Source organism: Populus trichocarpa, chromosome 2 (assembly GCF_000002775.5).
Source record: "Populus trichocarpa isolate Nisqually-1 chromosome 2, P.trichocarpa_v4.1, whole genome shotgun sequence".
In the NCBI taxonomy this organism is placed as follows: Eukaryota; Viridiplantae; Streptophyta; class Magnoliopsida; order Malpighiales; family Salicaceae; genus Populus; species Populus trichocarpa.
Genome location: NC_037286.2, coordinates 5,039,267 through 5,058,057, shown reverse-complemented (window position 1 = coordinate 5,058,057; position 18,791 = coordinate 5,039,267). Strand labels below are relative to the sequence as shown.

At 33.5% G+C, this 18,791-nt stretch overlaps 3 protein-coding genes across 3 annotated transcripts; all 3 read right to left on the bottom strand.

Moving 5' to 3' along the window:
- Positions 1 to 6,817: 6,817 nt before the first annotated feature.
- On the bottom strand, positions 6,818 to 7,690 carry LOC7466417 (protein TRACHEARY ELEMENT DIFFERENTIATION-RELATED 6). The gene has a single exon (XM_002300905.4). The coding sequence runs from the start codon at positions 7,620 to 7,622 to the stop codon at positions 7,101 to 7,103; it is 522 nt and encodes a 173-aa protein (XP_002300941.1). The 5' UTR covers positions 7,623 to 7,690; the 3' UTR covers positions 6,818 to 7,100.
- An 860-nt stretch (positions 7,691 to 8,550) lies between these two features.
- Positions 8,551 to 11,873, bottom strand: LOC7466416 (protein trichome berefringence-like 7). Its single transcript, XM_002300904.4, has 3 exons — positions 10,652 to 11,873; positions 9,900 to 10,058; positions 8,551 to 9,164 (listed from the first exon to the last, which is right to left on the bottom strand). The coding sequence occupies exons 1-3, from the start codon at positions 11,473 to 11,475 to the stop codon at positions 8,882 to 8,884; spliced, it is 1,266 nt and encodes a 421-aa protein (XP_002300940.3). The 5' UTR covers positions 11,476 to 11,873; the 3' UTR covers positions 8,551 to 8,881.
- Positions 11,874 to 14,117: 2,244 nt separating this feature from the next.
- On the bottom strand, positions 14,118 to 18,547 carry LOC7466415 (serine carboxypeptidase-like 42). Its single transcript, XM_002300903.4, has 10 exons — positions 17,786 to 18,547; positions 16,787 to 16,894; positions 16,601 to 16,693; positions 16,339 to 16,431; positions 15,976 to 16,061; positions 15,564 to 15,842; positions 15,327 to 15,460; positions 14,979 to 15,071; positions 14,750 to 14,867; positions 14,118 to 14,650 (listed from the first exon to the last, which is right to left on the bottom strand). The coding sequence occupies exons 1-10, from the start codon at positions 18,054 to 18,056 to the stop codon at positions 14,483 to 14,485; spliced, it is 1,443 nt and encodes a 480-aa protein (XP_002300939.2). The 5' UTR covers positions 18,057 to 18,547; the 3' UTR covers positions 14,118 to 14,482.
- Positions 18,548 to 18,791: the final 244 nt, after the last annotated feature.

Here is an 18,791-nt window from a genome sequence, read left to right as displayed (position 1 = left end):
AAGAGCTTCTGGTTAAGCATTCAGGCTTCGCTTTAGGCTCAAATAGTGACGAGTTTGATTAGGATTGGGCCTAGGTCTTGATTTTGGGGTTGTCTAGTTCATATCATTATAGGCTAGGGGTTAAATGGCTCGGTTGGTCCTCTTATTTTGATTTTGCTAATCCATTAAAGGGCTTGTTTGTTTTTCTTTTTATTTTAAAAAAATGTTTTTCTTTTTTTATTTTAAATTAATTTTTTTGAATGTATTAATTTGAAAAATAATTGTTTTAAAAAAATATTATTTTAATAAATTTTTAAATAATTTTTTTAAAAAATAACAACTATGACATTTCGAAAAACTCTTGGGGTTGTTTTTTCTTATAGTGATCTCTATTTTTTAGTTCTTACGCTTTTTGACGTTTTAGTTCCTTAATTTTTTTAACATGGATAGAGTCAAGTATGCTTAACTGGTTCAATTATCCTTTTTTTTGAAACATTCTACAAATAAAAAATATATTAACAATGCATGTATATTTTTTTTGTTTTTAAAAAAGATGGTATAACTCGTAGCAAAGTGAAAAAAACAAACACTGAATCTCCTGCTTATTTTAAAACTTCAAATTAAAACATGGAAGAAATACATAACCCATCCTAAATTCTCAACAATTTTTATTTTGATTCAAATTATTTTTTATTTTTCAATCTTTAAGTAAAAGAGAGAGAGAGAGTTGTCAGGAAACAGTGAAAAAAAAAAAAAAAATAGTTGGTTGTCGCGATAATAACAAAAAAAAAAACAACTCAAATTTGATTTTTTTATCCTTTGATTTTTTTCTTTATCTTGGAATCCACCATCGACTAAGTCATATAAAGACAACTCTTGCATGGTTTAAGTAAAAACTCAAATTTGACAAGGACTTGAATAAGAAGTTTCAAGTTTAACTCGTTGAACCGAGTTTAATAACAATATAAAAAAATTCTACATATCTTTAATATTCCTTTTCTTACGCTTAAAATCTTTTAGTCATACCCGCAACATCCCTAAAAAGTAAACTGTAAACTATTATAAATTACAAATATTTGTTATAGAGCCAGGGCCCGTGAGATTAGTAGAGGTACGCGCAAGCTGACCCGGACATCTATGTTAATAAAAAAAAAAATATTTGTTATAGAGGGATTGGAACAGCCACGATGCAACATGTCCTACCCGAATGGTTCGTGACTGTTTGGATTTTGAAGTTTAACCTATTTTTGTTAAAATTTGAATTATTTTTTTACTTTAAATAATTTTTTAAATATTTTTTGAATTGTTTTGATGTATTGGTGTTGGAAATGAATTTTTAAAAATAAAAAAAATATTATTTTAATATATTTTAAAATAAAAAAATACTTTAAAAATTAACATCTACTACACTCTCGGCTCCATCGTAATCTTGCAGATCTCCTGGTAGCTTCTTCAACTCTAATTCATTTCAATTTTGGCTGGTGTGGGCATCTTCTTCTTGGTGATGCTTCTAGGACGCTCATAGTTTCGTTACCACATGTATGGGATCCCATTTTTAGACGTGTGTGGCCAATTCCATCCATAAATGGTGGTATTTCAAGATGTTTTTAAAATCATTTCATCGAAATGTTTTCAATAATGTCGGTGATATCAAAATCAAAGCATTACGATCCATTCTTTCTTGCTTTTCATTTTCTTTTCTTATTTTTCTTTCCTGACATGTAAGGCTTGAATGAAATGTGTAGGAAGAAAATATGCATGGGTTGAAAGAAAACAAATTGCAGGAAACAACCCATTTCCTAGCAGCCTGCCCAAACAACCAGAACTTTTCTAGACTCTTGCTGTCCCATATATCTAGATTTCTTTTTTCAAAAAAGAATTGGGCACTATCAACTATAGCACATTAATGCGAATATAGACATCAGATTAGAAAAAAGAAAAAAAAGAGAGTCTAGCTAGCTCAATTGAACAAAACCGGAGGACAGCGGACATGCAATCCCCCAAGGTAAAGCGTAAAAGAAAAATCCATAACACGATCGACCCGTTAAACATACAAGCCGAATCTTTAAAGGTCATCGATTTATATTCTTTCCATGTCAACCCAGTTTCTTTATCTTCCCTGCTAGAAATGATTTCCTCGTTTTCTTTCTGATAACAACATCCATCCACAGGAGTCTTGGTGAAAAACTAAATAGCATTCGAAGAGACAGAAAAAAGATGGAATGAACACAACGACTATAGGAAAAGATGAAACAGAAGTAGAGAGCGAGGTTAAGGTTAAGATGGCGTGGTGGTTGCTTTAGTTACCACTAATTCTTGCATAACAAGAGCATGCTCTGCCAGTAACTTGACGGCCACACTTGAAGTTGCGGTGATCGTCCAGAAGTGGCAAATAGAAGCACAAAGACAACATAAGAAATGAGATTTTCTGTCGACAAATTATCAGATTTCATGTCATCTATGAGGCGATCAAGCAAGTCTCCTCTTCTGCTTTCAGGGGATGCTCGTTTTTCCTCTACTGTATCTCTCATCAGCTTCAAAATTTTCTTCTGTTTCTGAAATTGGAAAGTGGGACTTAAATTAATATTTTTAATTTCACTTATAAAAATTAAAATGTACAAAGCAGAGGAATAAAGATATTGAAAATTCTAAAGATGAAAGTGCGAATCACACCTGCATACAGTTGTGAAAGGCAGCGCCTGGTATGTTCAAAGGAAAAGACATTAGCCCTTTTATGAAGCCTTCAGAACTCTCACTTTGAATTTCCCCGGTTTTTTCAGGATCATAACCAAACCAGAGCTTCGAACCGAATTTCAACAGCATCTGAAAGAAAAAAGCAGCGATGTAGAATTAAACGAGGAAACATGAAAATAATCATGTGCTGCTGCACACCAGTATACAAATTAATGTGTCAATGTTCAAATAGTTAGGTAGTTATGAAAGAATCCAAATGTTTTTTCTACTTTCATGCATTGTAAAAAGAAATATACTAGCCTATTGACCACATGGTCCAAAAGGAAGGAAATGGGAAACAGAAACTAATAAAGAATGGAAGAGCAAATTGCTACAACACTTTCTTGCATGGAGAATTGCTTGGAGAAATCAGAAAATGAATGATCCACATCGTCGGTGGTTAGCCTAGTGGTAATTAAAGGTACTGGAAGGTATGCTCCCTCTTAGATTCAAGATTCAAATCCCACTGGTTATATTTTCTTGGAGTCATGTCTCCTGGTATATAAAAATCACCATGTTCTTGTGTAAGAAATTTTTATGGGCATGGATATTTAATCGAGATATGCGCAAGCTGACCCAAACATCTTAATTATCAAAAAAAAAAAAAAATTATGTGGTCAACATCATGCATAAAAAAAACTTATTCTAGTTCTATTACAATAATCCAAATCTCGTTTCATTGCGAAAATTAATATATTTGATGGGCATCAAAATTAAAACAATTTATTTTTAGAAGAAAACAATTTTTTTTGGGTCTATGATAATGGTAATGTAACCTACAGGAGGTCGAAGATATACGTTATTGACCATATTAAAATTGTAGAATGACTTCCCAAAAAAAGTTGAAGAGTTAAGAATTAATTACAAGTTTTTAAGAGTAAGATCGATATATGCTGGAATAGAATCTCTTTTCATGCTAACAAGTAGTCACAACCAAAGTTCCCTGTTGTAATTAAGTTAAGGGGGGGAAATATTGTTTTTTTATTCAAAGGAAAAATATTATTCAAGTATGAAGCATGAAAGCAAAAGTAAAATACGCAGAGATTAGGCTTTGTAGTTTAGGCCCCGTTTGTTTGCTGGAAAGTAGTTTCCTTTTGGAAAGTGAATTCCGGGGAAAGTGAATTCCGGGAAAGTATTTTCCGATGTTTGGTAGTGTAATGGAAAGTAAGTTGGAAAACACTTTCCAGTGTTTGGTTATGTCATGGAAAATGAGCTGGAAAATAACTTATTAATGTTTTATTTTTTTCAAGTTTATTAAAATAATGAGGAACAAATCTTACAAATTAAAAAGTTGAATGAGAATGAAATTGAAAAAAATATAATTTCATAAATTATCTCAAATAAAATAAATAATAATCAAAATAATAGAGATCAAATCTAAAAAATAAAAATAAAAATAAAAAATAAAAGGTGAAGAAATTAAAATAATAATAATTAACATTTCATAAATTATTTCAAATAAAATAAGTAACAATCAAAAGAATGAGGACCAAATTTGATAGATAAAAAATTTCAATAAAAAATAATAAGGAAAAAGCAAATAGCAATTATAAAAATAAGGACCAAAATTAATATAAAAATTAAATTTTAAGAGATGGAATTGAAAAATAAATATTCAAAACAAATTATATATAGCAATCAAAAGTTTGAAAATCAAATTTGATATAATCAGCAAATAATGACATTTCTAAATTTTTCACAACTTCTGGAAAGTGTTTTCCGCCCAAATTTTTCAAGAAAACACTTTCCTGAAAACCAAGCCAAATTTTCCTTTGACTGGAAAGTGTTTTCCATTGACCAACTTTTCTAATGGCAAACAAACACAGGAAAGTTTGGAAAGTGGTTTCCCGGAAATCACTTTCCGGAAAACAAACACAGCCAAAAGGGAAAACACTTTCCTGAAAACCAAACCAAATTCGAAAAGTATTTTCGTTGACTGGAAAGTGTTTTCCGTTGACCGAAAAGTGTTTCCGTTGACCGGAAAGTGTTTTCCGTTGACCGGAAAGTGTTTTCCGTTGACCAACTTTCCTAATGACAAACAAACACAGGAAAGTTTGGAAAGTAGTTTCCCGGAAAGTGAATTCCGGGAAACAAACATGGCCTAAAGTAAAGTTGTTGGAAAATTTTAATGCAGTGAGGTACCAACTAATTATTACTTTTTTCATCTATTTCCATTTCTTTTAAAATATTCCTATTAGGCGAAGATTTGTGTTTAATTAATGATTAAAATCGTAAGTGTTTTGTTTATAATGATTTGGTTGTGTGCGAGTGCGTGCATGAGACAACAGAGAGAATCTTATTCTACACATCATTCTTCATTTCATCACATAGATTTATTTACTATTCAAAGTTTTATTTTGTTTTTAATTTGGTTCATTCTTTTTTATATATATATAATTACATTTTTTAGGGGCTAAACTCAAGGGCAATTGAATTAAAATTTTTGAATAAAAACAAAATTAAAGGACAAGGAACCATAATACAAAAGGCACCACAAATTAATAAGTGATGGCTTGAAAGTTCATACAAAAATTTAATTTAGTTCTCACAGTTTATATATTATAAATATTCAGTTTCTCAATATTTTTTCAATTTAATTTTGATATAAAAATTTATTTGTATTGCTCTTTATTCCATAGTTTGAGAGAAGGGAAAGAGAGAGGTCGCTGAATTCCTAGGGGTAGAGAGAGAAAAATAATGTTGGCTTCGATTTAAACTACTAAAACAATTGATCTTTGTGTCAAATAACTTTATTTGATGATAAAAGTTCAACTTAGATGTTTTTTTTTTACATTGAAAGTGTTTTAAAAAGACAGGTCTGAGCTCGAGAACATTTTTTATTTCGGGTTGATTTTAGGTTTTGAGATAATGTTTTTTTTAGTTTTTTGAGGTCATATGTAGATTTATCAAGGTTTATAGGATGTTTTCTATGTGTTTTGGATCAAAAATAGATTGAAAAATGAGTTTTTGGGTAAGAACACATTTAGCTCCGATATTCTGGCTACCATAGTGGTTAGAATCAGGGCAAAATCAGACAATGTGTCATCTGATTTAATTTTTTTAAAAAAATTATTGTCCATCCCATCTGCAATAAAAGAATAAGGGCCCAAACGCTCGAGTCCTAACAAAATAGGTCAGAGTTAGCGACGCTCAATCTTTTTTTTTAAAAATTATTTTTTTATATATATTTTTTAAATTAATGCTTTTTATATTTTTTATATTTATATTTAAATTAATAAATATTCTCTCTTTTATTTTGTTTATATAACCTTTTTTAAATGAGAATTAATTTTTAATTATTTTGTATACCTTTAATTTTTGAAGAGAATTTAAACAACTATGTTGTAATCAAATAATCCTTTAAAATATTATTTTAATAATTCTATTTAGAAAGAATTTTAGTCTAAAATATAAAAAAAAATTAAAAACTAAAGAGCCATTAAAAAAAAGTTAGGCTCTCGGACCTAGCTTAATTAAAAGGGAAAAGACTAGGCATGCCTCTTTTTTATTTTAAAAAAGGACTGTCTAGAGAGACAACAAATCGTCTATTAAAATGTTTTATGATAATAATAAAATCACAGTTTAAGTTTCTTATTCAAAATCCAAAATTCAACTTGTTTTAATCCAAAAAAACACTCTAAAAATACTATTGAAACCTTCATAATCTCATTTCAAACCTTAGCTGACTAATCTGAGGACTTGCATATATCTAACGAGTCATTTAATCGATGAGGACTTGCATTCGTCACCACAACCACGTAAGCTATATATATGTCAGTTTTCAAAAGGAAAACCGATCGAGTGAAATAGAATGGCTGAGCATATTTTCATAAGAAAAGAAAACCCGTTTCATGTTTTTAAGCTCCTCTCTCTCTCTCTCTACACATTCATGAGATGCGAGTAATTGTGAAGTTATGTGTTTTTTCTTCTGAAATTACACACTAATCTCTTAACGCATAAAATGATAAGAGATTTGGAGTTTTCTCACACTTATACAATTACACCATTGGGAGCGGATCAATCAGTTTTGATGTTTACTGAAGAAAGAATGTATTCTTGAACAACTCTTGAATTAATTAAGAAATATTCTTAGCATCAAATAAGAACAAATTGAAATGTAAGAGAAAATGTTTTAAAACATTGTTTCAAATATGTCAAGTACAGGGACAGGGCAACACAAAACACCAAGCATGAGATAACTTCCTGTAATACACAGTCAAGTTTCAGGGTTTTATTGTTGTGAATAAATTAAAAACCAAATTAAACAAAGTTAACTGCACTTTGTCAGAAAGTTTTCGCTTAGGGAGTTTATGAAATTATGGCCATCGAATCCTTAATTTTACCCCATGAATAACACCACAAATGTTCACGGAGTGACGCTGTAATCATTAGGCCTTGTGTTCAAGTCGGGAATGATTATTAGAACCAGAAGAGGATGGTGCTGCCAGCTGATCAACGGTACCAGCATTCCCCTCTATAGCCTTAGCATGCAAACCTTCGCCAACCTTCTCCTCCTCCTTAATTTCTTCACCGATATGCACGTCATCAACAATCTCTAGCACCACGGCTTTTGGCCCGTGAGGTCCTTCTACTATGGCCTCTTTCACCTTCAAATGTTCATGAACATGTACAATATCAGTTTCTTCAACAGTTTTCTTCTTTTTCTTCTTGATAAAGAAACAAAGAGCAGCAGCAAGGAATGCAAGGAATATAAGGCCACCAAATGAGACAAAGACAATGACTATTACTGTGGTGTTGTTACTTGGTGATGGTGCAGGCGGCAGAGGTGGTGGAGGTGGACGGATATGAGGTGGTGGTGGGCGTACATGAGGAGGTGAAGGTGGTGGCTGGAAAGAGTGACTTGGTGGTGGAGGGGAATACGGGAAGTCAAGATTATTGGAGGCGGCCATGTCAAGCGCAGCTAGTAGATGTTTGAAATTGATGATTTGAATTGTTGCAGAGAAAGTAGTAGGGTTGGATGCCTATTTGTACGGAGAGGTTAGGGTTATTTTTTTTGGTCTAAAATTCATAACAAGTTTTGAGTGACTTGACTCTCATTCTAAGATTTGTAGGAAAGGGTTGTTTGCATTGGAAAACACTCCTCAGTTTCCCTACACTCAAAATCCCATGTTTATTTATCTGAAGCTTATATCCATATGCCTACTACAGTACTACAATCCAAAAAATAGGCATGCTTGCACAGTTTCTAGCGACGGTAAGCAGTTGCTGCGGGAAGGCGCTTGTTATGATACGCATTGATTAGATAGAAAATGAGTTTAATTGAAGCCTAATGACCATTTGAATAACTTAAGGTAGCATTATAATTTGTACCGGTGTCCAAATAAAAGGAATAATGCTAGCCGCTAGGGATTTAGTTTTTCAATAAATTATGAAAATGTTCACTCAGATTTTACGGTTAATTAGAGATTTTAAACCATTATGATTTTGATTATTTTTTTCTATGTAGAATTGGTAGGTTGAAGAAGAGTATAGTCAACAGTTGGTCTGTGGTTGGCCCTGCTTTAACCATCCAAGAGTAAATTTGTCTATTCTTCTTCTTCTTTTTCGTCCTCTTCTTTTCTTGCGCTTCAATCAAATAAAGGCCGACTCCGATAGAACTTCCAGTGAACAACATCCTTTTATCTACCCCACCTATCATTTTAGAGAAAAATAAAAAAAATGAGCGTACATTTTTCCAGTCCAGATCATTAACATTTTTCCAGGAAGGGAGAATTTCCACTGCTCAGTTGCCAATACAATTGTTAAAAGGCTTAATAAACCTTAATGTAAAGCATTAACAATGCCGGGCATACTGTCAAGCCAAATGCAACTTGAACATTTTAGCAATAACGCTTTTATTGTACAACAGCTCGGTGGCATCTGAAGAGAAGAGCTTCCAGATTTCAGCTAACTGGAAAGAAATCATTACCATTACATGTGAACTCAAGTGCAACTAGAAAAGACAAATCAACTAATTTTTGGATCCCTGAACTACACAACAAACAATATTTGTGACAAATGCACACAACTTCTCAGCAGAGAAAATCTTCGTATGTATTGAAAGTAGTTGAGTAGAAGGTTTGGAAATTGAATGGGGTCAATTGAAGAGGGAAGAATATGGAACACACTACACAGTTGCATTTTCTAGCTTATGGGAAAGAATGGCCTATTAATTCCTGGACAACATATTTGACAAGAGAATCTCGTTCCACATATCAGGTACACCAGGTAAGCACCAGTGGCTGCAATCAGGCACAGATGGATTATCACTCCAAGTGCCAACATGAGCATCACTCCGGAATGCACCCATGGGTGTCACATGCAAAACTGTTACGGGAACTGCCATTGCCTTCACAACCTTGATTATGATGTCAGATATCGGGTTACGATCCCTCCCTCCAGTTCTTGATGAAGGCCGCCGAGTCACTTTGCAAGAAAGGCGGTTCCGGCCACTGGTTAATTACAAATGCAATCAATACAATCAGTCAAGTTAACTAGTTAAGCATGAGCATGTCTGTAAATAGCAATAAGCAAGTATGATCTTTCAGCAGATTGTCACATGATGGTTACTAACAAAATTAACATTCATTGACAAAACAGATGAGCCAACAATGAAGGATCTAATGGTGTGTAAAAGAACTAGACATCCTATAAGTCGCTCACTAAATTCAAAACATGATTCTGTTGAGAATAAGCATCATCTTATAGAGACATCAGCTATAATCAGTCTAGTATCAAAATCCTTGGATTCTTTCAGATTAGAAGTTATGGGATTGGATAGCAAAGGAGATTGGCAGAGGTGGGTTTCCTTAACATTGTTTTGGGTTGGGATTATCTGGATGCAAAAAATGAAATCTTCTTCCACATGGCTCTGCTTTGGGAGAGCTCTCGATGTCTGACATGATTCTTATTGGGGGCAGTTCAATACCAATTATAGGGTCAACCCAAAATATTTCAACTTCTCCTTCAGCATGTAAGGCAATAAACACACCAGTCTATGCTCTATACGGAATCCATGATCCATCCTATCCTCTCCATTTATTTTAATGGGTATAGACTACGGAATCAATTTGCAAAATGCATAGTTCATCTACAGGGAATTGTATGCATCATTATTTTGTGTTTGGTAGACACCTTTTGACAATGTTTATAATTCACTAAAGCAAATAAGATGGTAGATAACACACCTCCAATGGGAAGATTCAAAAGTGCGGAAGAACACGCTTGTTCTATTTGCATTTATGGTAGTATTAAGCCATGATGCCCATGTATGCAGTGCCCTTTCGAAGGCAGCAGTGATAGGCATTCCTAGCTTCAGCGATCCGCCTACCAGAAAATAACAGCCCCTGTCTGAGAAAATATGTTAGGAGGATTTTGGGCATTCATGGACCAAAAGAACTATGTTCATAGACTCCAATGGATTCTAGATGCAGATAATTGTTGACATGGAAGAACACAGAATATCATGTCTTTGACCATTGATGTATATACGAGATTTTAAACCTATCCAGAGTTGAATAACTGCAGGAATGCTATATTCAGGAATTCATTGCCTATATCTACATCTTCCTAGTAAAAGAAAAACGTGTTAGGTGCTATTAAATCATTCATCTTTTCAGCCAACAATATTGGATGAGATGACTATAAAACGAGAATTCAATGCAAGCTTTGTGATACATGCATTTATCAACACGTATTACTGTGTCACATGTAACATTATCAGAAGTTAACAATGACTATATAAATGATGCAGAAAGAGAAAAAAAAATGATAGGTTTGCTTCACATATAACATAGAAGTATACGGCAGTATTATTTGCAACCAAAGACTCCTTAAATCAGCTCATACCAGAAAGCACAACCCAATTCCAAAATATAGTTTCAAGTAATATGTCACAAATAGTTTATCAAGATATCTCTCAGACAAGTAAACAACTTACATTTCAAAAAGTTTACTCGGTGTCCACCAATGCCCTGAATTAAATATTAGAATATCAGAATCAATCCATTCATTGCGAATATCGTCCAACTTATCGATCTTCAGTGTTGATTTAACCCTCTTTGGCGCGCGCCTAGGTGCCGGACCAGGCTGCACCAGAAAAACTGATCTATAGAAATCAATTCTCAAGTCAAAAGAACTAAACCGTACACCTAAAAACCTAATCTGCTTGGTGATTTTATTCCCATTGATTTCATAAACACTTCTCTTGTCCTCCACACCTGTCATGAGCATACATATCAAAGACTCCCACTGTGTTCTACTCAATGAATCACCAACAAAAACAATTCGCTTCCCACGCATCTTTTCAAGAATTTCACGCGCATTAAACCTCGGAATTTCACAATTTTTAGGCTTCCACCTCCATTTTGTATAACCTCCGTCTCTTCTCCCATTAGCCAAGCAATTAAATCCATTCTCAGCGAAAGGACACTGAGATGCATCATATAAAGGGTAACTCTCATCTTGTATCCAGTTTCCCTCAAAATAATTGCACTCACTTACAGAACTATTGAAATGGGGAGTCTCATACGTCTTATTAATAACTGGCTGAAATCTTGGAAACAGAATCACATATACATATGCCATGGCTAAAAGGAAAGATAACAACGATCCAACAACAACAACTCCATTGAATGATTGAAAGATCCAGAATTTACAATGACCCTTTATTACTACTCCCTTGCCAAAACTCAAGACCCTTTTCACAAAAGGCCTTAAATGGCCAAATGACCAGTGATTGAAACTATCAACCATCTCGATCATCTCATAGAACAACACAATGCACACTAATAAAACAACTCAATTTGCCATCACATCATATCATTAGAACAACTAACTCAAAATTCCACACACCATAACTTCGATAATGGAACCGATGCTGATACATACCTATTGAAACAAAAACAGATCAGTACAGCAACAACAACCCAAATCAAGACCAAAACTTGAAGAATCTTTAAGAATCGCAATAGGTGAAGTTAACACTCAACGAGGCGAAGTTTCTTGAAATGGGGAGATGCAGAGCAAAGTGAATGAGGGTTGAAAGGTGAGGGCACTCTTGTCATTTACGGGATAAAAGTGGAGTTAGATCAGACAGGGATCCTGCGGACAAGTTGCTGTTTAGTAATAAGTACGACACAAGAAGCTTGTCGGTGAATTGAATTTTTGTTTATTTACGTCTTTTTGCACAGTTGGACAGGTGAGCCAGCCTTCAAATTACGGTGTATTTATGAGCGTGGTTTGTGAAAATTTTTAATTTTTTTTAATTTTAATGTTTTATATTAAAAATAAATTTTATAAATATTATTTTAATATATTTAAAAAAAAAACTTTAAAAATCAACATTTATAATAATTCACTACATGCCTCTTAATGTAATGAAGCCTGAGTGGTGGAGCCCTCTTTTGATATGGACATCAATGGCCTGTCTTTGATAGAGACAGAGAAACAAATCTCAGATCCAGTAGAGTAGATACCATTCATGTGTTTTCTTTTTTTCTGTTTTAATTTTCAAATACCTCTTTTATTTTCCAAAAAAATTGATTTTTGGATTTTTTTTTTAAACACCACTATCACAAATTTTTGAAAATCACTTAATTTTGTTTAGAAATTTTTTGATCATTTCCTGGGTTTCATGTTTTATATTTTTATGTTTAAAAACAAAAACAGATAAAAAAAAACAATAAACTATTATCAAAACAATCCCTAAACTCTTTATTGTAAAGCACACAAACATGAATAATACTTTTTTTTCTTTTATATACAATTATTTTTTAGAAAGGTAAAATATTAAGTTTTTTTTAAAAAAAATTAGGTAGTGTTATAAATTTAGTTTTTATTATAAATATAATATGAATTTTTTATTAATTAATAATATAATTTTTTTATGATAATCTTTAGTTTAAATAAAATAAACTTAATATTCTGTAATTATATTATAAAAATACAAATATTGAGATAATTTTTATAAATTATGGTTTTGATTTTTTGTAAAAAATAGTTGTAAATGTTGATGGATTTTTTATTTTTTCAATGAAAAAATTTATTTTCATTCTCAATAAATGAACATATTTTTTTATTTTTTTTAAAAAAAAAAAGAAAAAAAAGAAACTGTTTTTCTGTCCGTGAACATATCCTTAGATCTTAGAATGATGTTAGACACGTGTTTTACATATGATTGGAGTGTTGTAGAAAGTGGGCCCACCTGACCAATATAACAATGACGCGTTTCAAGATTTTCAATCTTTTGTCCACGATGAAGTGAACTCCTTCAGGCTTCAACGTCACCAATATTGCTTCGCTGACTCACCCGATCATTAACGGTGTCAACACCAAAACCATCGAAGATTTTTATATTTCTTATTGAATTAGCTGCAGTTTAGATGTCGTTTCGATGCATCACGGTGGACCTAAAAAAACACGGTTAAAATCAAGATTGTCAATTTATTTCATTTTATTTGGAATGGTTAAAACGTTCCATATCAATTCAAAAAATAAAATAAAACGGAATAAATTTCATCTTATTTTAAATCTCGGTCCGTTCCGGATTTTTCAGCTAAATTCCACCCGGAACGTTCCTGTTTCATTCCACATGTTCCGTTCCGCTCTTGAAAAGCCATTGAATTAAATTGAACCTTGTTCAATTTAATTAATTAAACCACCTAATTATAAAAAGTTCTTTTTCATTACAATTTTCAATAACAATGATATTAATAATAATATTGAAAATTATTATTACTATTTTCATTAACAATGATATTAATTTTTTAAAATTAGATTTATCACTAATATATATGGTTTATATTAATGTTGTTTTTTTCATGTTTATACTTTATAGGAATTTGAGCAAAACAAAGGATGCTTTAGATTTCATTAGCCTTGATAACATTAACCTAACTTTATATTTAAAATATTTGTGTTAAAACATTTTACTTTCATAATATTTTGATATTTTGTTTAAGTTGAATTACTTTAAGTTAAAGATCTATTTAATCTTGACTATTTAGAAATATTTTAAATTTTAAAATTATATTTATTTGGCATTGTGTTTGTATTACATAATTTATAATTAATTTATCTTGAATTTGAATTATGTTTGTTGAATATATATATATATATATATATATATATGAACAGTACAACCCTGAAACGGCACGCCGAAACACTCCGAAACTGAAATATTCCATTCCAATTGAAAAAACAAAACACCTACCGAAACAGAATTGACAACCTGGTTGAAACAACAGACTTCTTAAGGCGATGATCCAAGCATTTCTGCTTATTTTCATTTCTGGGTGAATCCCATCACCGGCTTCAGAGTTTTAAAGAATTCCCTGTGGATGTTATGGAACAGGTTGGAAAAAAAAGGAAAAGGAAGCTACAAATCTACAAATGCCTAAAGCCGATTAGCAAGAACATTACTTGTTAACGTATCAAAGTCCAAAGGATTCTTTAACAAACCAATTCAAAACAAGCTGGTTAACTAGACTCTGAGATTGGATGCTTGGAACTAACCAGTTCTTCACTCTATCAAATCAATCAGGAACCTTACATTCCAATTGGGTACAGATGCCAGCAATGAAATGAAGATAAAAGTCCCAAACACTGAATTCCCATTTCTAAAGAAATAGATTGAAACGTCCTATCTCTTGCAATTGCTATTGCTGGAAACTCAATTACTCCCTCGCTGCCTTCTTAAGGTGAGGAAGTTTTGGAACTTGGAATAAAACAACTAGAAACTCTATCAGGCTGTAATAAATGGTGAAGATTCTCAATCATCCATTCGAACGTGTGTTGTATTTGGCAATCTCCGGCCGTGCACAAATGAACTGAACAGATGCAAAGCTCTTGATGGTTGTGCATAGGGCACCATATGGGCAGCTGACCTCACTGTGGCAAAAGTCAATAAATTTCCATATTCTGTTGCCCAACCTCCAACCTATACAAGTAATACAAGTTCGGATCATTACATATGCAATAGGTAGAAGGAACAATGGAGGAAATTCAAAGTAACTACTATATGAGTACTTTTAAGTACCTGGCCTTTGTGAAACCATGTTCCATATGGGACTGTAATCTTGAAATTTAGATCTTGGGCAAGTTCTTTGACGAGTGTCCGGGAGCCCAGAAGTGGCACAACAGAATCTTGATCGCCACTGCAGTGGTCAAATTGATTAATTAAGGTTTTCATACATGCTTAGAGTAACATAGCAACATGGCTAAAAACCAAGTTTTGTCCCCTTTCATCTGTACAATGTAGAGCTTACCTGAAAACCCAAACTGGAATATGATTTTGAATTATCTTTTTTAGAATGGGAAGTATGTCAATGTTACCATCAGTGTCGCTGTAGTTTAATACACTGCCCAGAAACCAAGATGCAAAAATTAGATTTACAACAATCGGTATGACGAGCGAGACTAGACAAGGACTCGTACTCATCAAGTAATTAAGGCCATCAAAAATTTACATTAAAAGAGAAGCATCTGAACCCAACTTCTAATGGTGATTTCATACAGCTGGTCTTTAAAAATTTAACATCATGAAAAGATAAGCCTTACAAGATTCTGACATTGTTTCCTCAATTGGTTGGAAAGAGAAAGCAACTATCACTTACTCACTGCACATGGACCAAGGATAAGGTAGTTTGGTCCGATTTGCATGAAGAGCCTTCTGAACCTCGGGAAGATTGAAATAGAAACGTCTTTCATAGGTCATACACACATCAACACCAACACTTATCTTGGTAGCCTAGGTATATTGGAAAAGCAAAGTGGCTTAATTCTATGACAAATATGAACTTACAATGAGGAATGAACAAGGAAGAAGAGAGTAGAGAGTAGAGGGAGCAAACCATTTTCCTCAATCGTAGCTCTTGATTTACTATGGATGGATAGCAAACATCGAGAATCACATCATAATTGTTTATGTAATCGCCAATGATGCTATTTGCTTGAGATATCGCATCATTGCAAGAATCGGTTACATTATGCGGACTTGCATAGGTGTAGTCATTAAAGGCGCATTCATTCATGATCTTGAGGCCGATCTCATCAGAAATCATCCCATGGGACCAAAAGAATTCGTATGTTGCTGGAACATCCCGATCAAGTCTAAGAAGTGGATTACCAATCTAACCAAACACATTGAACAAATAAGAAAGAAAAAAACTAAATATAAAGGGGAAAACAAGATTTATAGAAGAAAGGGCCTGAAAACATAGGAGACGTGTTCATCACAGAAACAGAAGTGTCAGGTTTTCTTACAGCAACTCCTTTGATATTGAACTTGAAATTAGTTGACTGTGCATTATGGTCCAGAAGAACCTCAGCCAGCTGTGGTATGTAATGCCCTGTATGACAATTTTCATACATGTAAGAAATTCACTAAAACAGACCAACCAAGAAATGATAAATGTGTTAAGTCGTATTTAATGGACACAGAGATTGTCTTCTGTGAGCTTGGGATTATTAGGTATGGCTAATGATCGGAAACCTCTATATATCGAGCTCAGTTGTCACTACAAAATGGGAGATAACATTAAAACAAAAGGGTGCACCTTGAAAACTTTTGCATCGATAACAAGTTTAGAGCAAAAATGAAACTTTTTTCAATGCATATGGTCATACCTGCATAACTTTCTCCAGTGAGAAACAATTCTCTGGATTTGAAATCTGGGAACTTCTCATACCACTTCAATAAGAACATGTGCATATCCTTGGCTGTCAGAACAATAGGCGTTACTTGGGTCAATCTAAAATAATGTATGTACAAGCCAAAATGAACACATTCTACGTAACCATCCATCTGTTTTCTACTTCATCAGTAAGATTACCTCAGTGTTAAATAAATTAAGAGAAAACCAGTGTGGTTGTTTGCAGTTTTCTGTACCTGTTTTGGCATCTCCAGTAGTATAATCAGAAGTTGTATTTGAGTACGACCATCCTACTCCAGCAGGAGACTCGACAAAGAGGAGATTCGATGCTGCAGAAGATGACAGATGAAACGAATTCAAGTTATAATTAGTTAAATAAGGTACCTGTACCGGAATTTATTGTTCTGCTAACTATATGCTACCTCTGTTCCAGGACATTGAATTTCTTCGAAGGCCGCGGCCATCTCCTTTAGGAAAGAATGGACCCAACTCTGTGAAGGCTCCTCCACCAATAGAGGAACAACCAGGGCCTGAAAATGGGATATTAATATTACTAACTTGAATCCGTCAACATTATGGGAAATGCACTGCATCTTTTTTTCAATATTAGGACGATACAGGTCGAACTTGTTATTGAATTCTAAAACCCTGCAGAACGAGATTAAAGAAAATAGCAGAAGTTTTGACTGGAACATCATTAAAGAGTTTGAATTGAATATGAAGAAATCCTGTCGATTGATCACAGCAGCAGATTCTTCATTAATATCCAATTACTCGTCGATTCCAAGCCCAAGAGCAGAAGAGATGGTTAAATTAAAGACTAAACAAGGGCTATTTTGTAATGCCCTTTTCGTTTTAATTTATAAGATTTGTCTCTGAATTCTGATTCACCAAAAAGAAAAGAGGAGGAAAAGAAAACTGTGAACCTTGCAACAGTTGGTGATAGAGTACTATTGACAAAATTTCTAACTTTTCATCAACCAAAGCATAAAATCCCCCCTACATTAGAAGGGGAGTAATATGAAATGCTTCAAGACTGTTGAGAGACAGAATTATCCAAATTTGTATTTTCATGATTCAAAACCACGAAGTTGCATCAAGAGAATTGTCATAATCATAAACATATAAGACAAAGAACAAATACAAAATTGCACAGTTCATATTTTTTGGAAAGAGAAAAGGAGAAAGTGAATCTTGAACGTAGAAAGAAAATTTGAAGGACAAGACCAGCAAGTACATTTAAGAAAAATAACTAGAGCTAAAAGTAGAGTAAAAAGAAACAAAATTGAACCCCAATAACAAAAGACATTACAGCTCACAATATTTTTTTTATGAAAGAAGGTTTCATTCATCAAAATTACCAAAAAAAAAACATAAACATCCTCAAAATGAACATATTGTGTGAGAGAGAAACTGATCACCTCCGTTGAGCCAGAGAGCTAGGGGCTTCTGGTCAGGGTCCTTGTCAGCCTCAACGAAGTAGTAAAACAAGCTCCTTCCATTCTTGACATCCACATCAACATAACCAGCATATTGCCTGAAGCCAACCTTTGGTTGACCAGGCAAGTTGAGGACCAGATCCTTAGATGGATATCCATCCACCACATTACTCAACAACAACCCGAAACCCAACACAGCAATTAACACCCCACCAAACCCACAACCACCCGTCTCATGAAACCCCATGACCATGTGATAATACAGTACAAGAAGCAAAACCTCACGCTTTTATCCTGAACTCCCCCCGCACATTCAAATCCTTCTCTAAGTAGATGTGTATTGTATATTATATTATACTAGAACAAACCACCCAGAAAAAAGAAGAGTTCAAAAAGTATGACAGAAAAGAAACCTGATAATGATAATACTCTATTGCATGTCTTGTATTCTACATGTATATCTTTATCTTTAATGAAACAAATTCTGTTACAACAGGGCACGTGAATCCTGGACCTTCCTTTAACGAAAAGGCGACTGTATATATTTATAGTCAGATCTGCCCTAGACAGTGCGAAAAATCTCCTCTACACATATGTATGTATGTATGTATGTATGTATGGAAGGAGAGAAAGACGTTGGAAGCTGCAGGGTGGTCAGGTCCTGCTTTACTTAGGTGGTGAATTTGGGAGAGAGACGTTGGGAATATAACACCGTTTTAATGTTTTTGTTCTTTTTGGGTTAATAAAAGTAAATCCCAAAAAAAAAAGAGAAAAAACCCACTTGGTATCTTCCAAATTCTGATATGATATGAGATAACAACTCAACCGAATCAGTCAAATAAGTCGAAAATGAGAAGGAAAAAAAAAAAAGGAGAACAGAATAGGCAGACGGGTGTCTTTTTGGCTTTCTTTATACTCTGGCCGCTTCGTTGGATTAGGATAATATTAACAGCATTCTATTATATCTGATAAATGCCATGTCCACTTG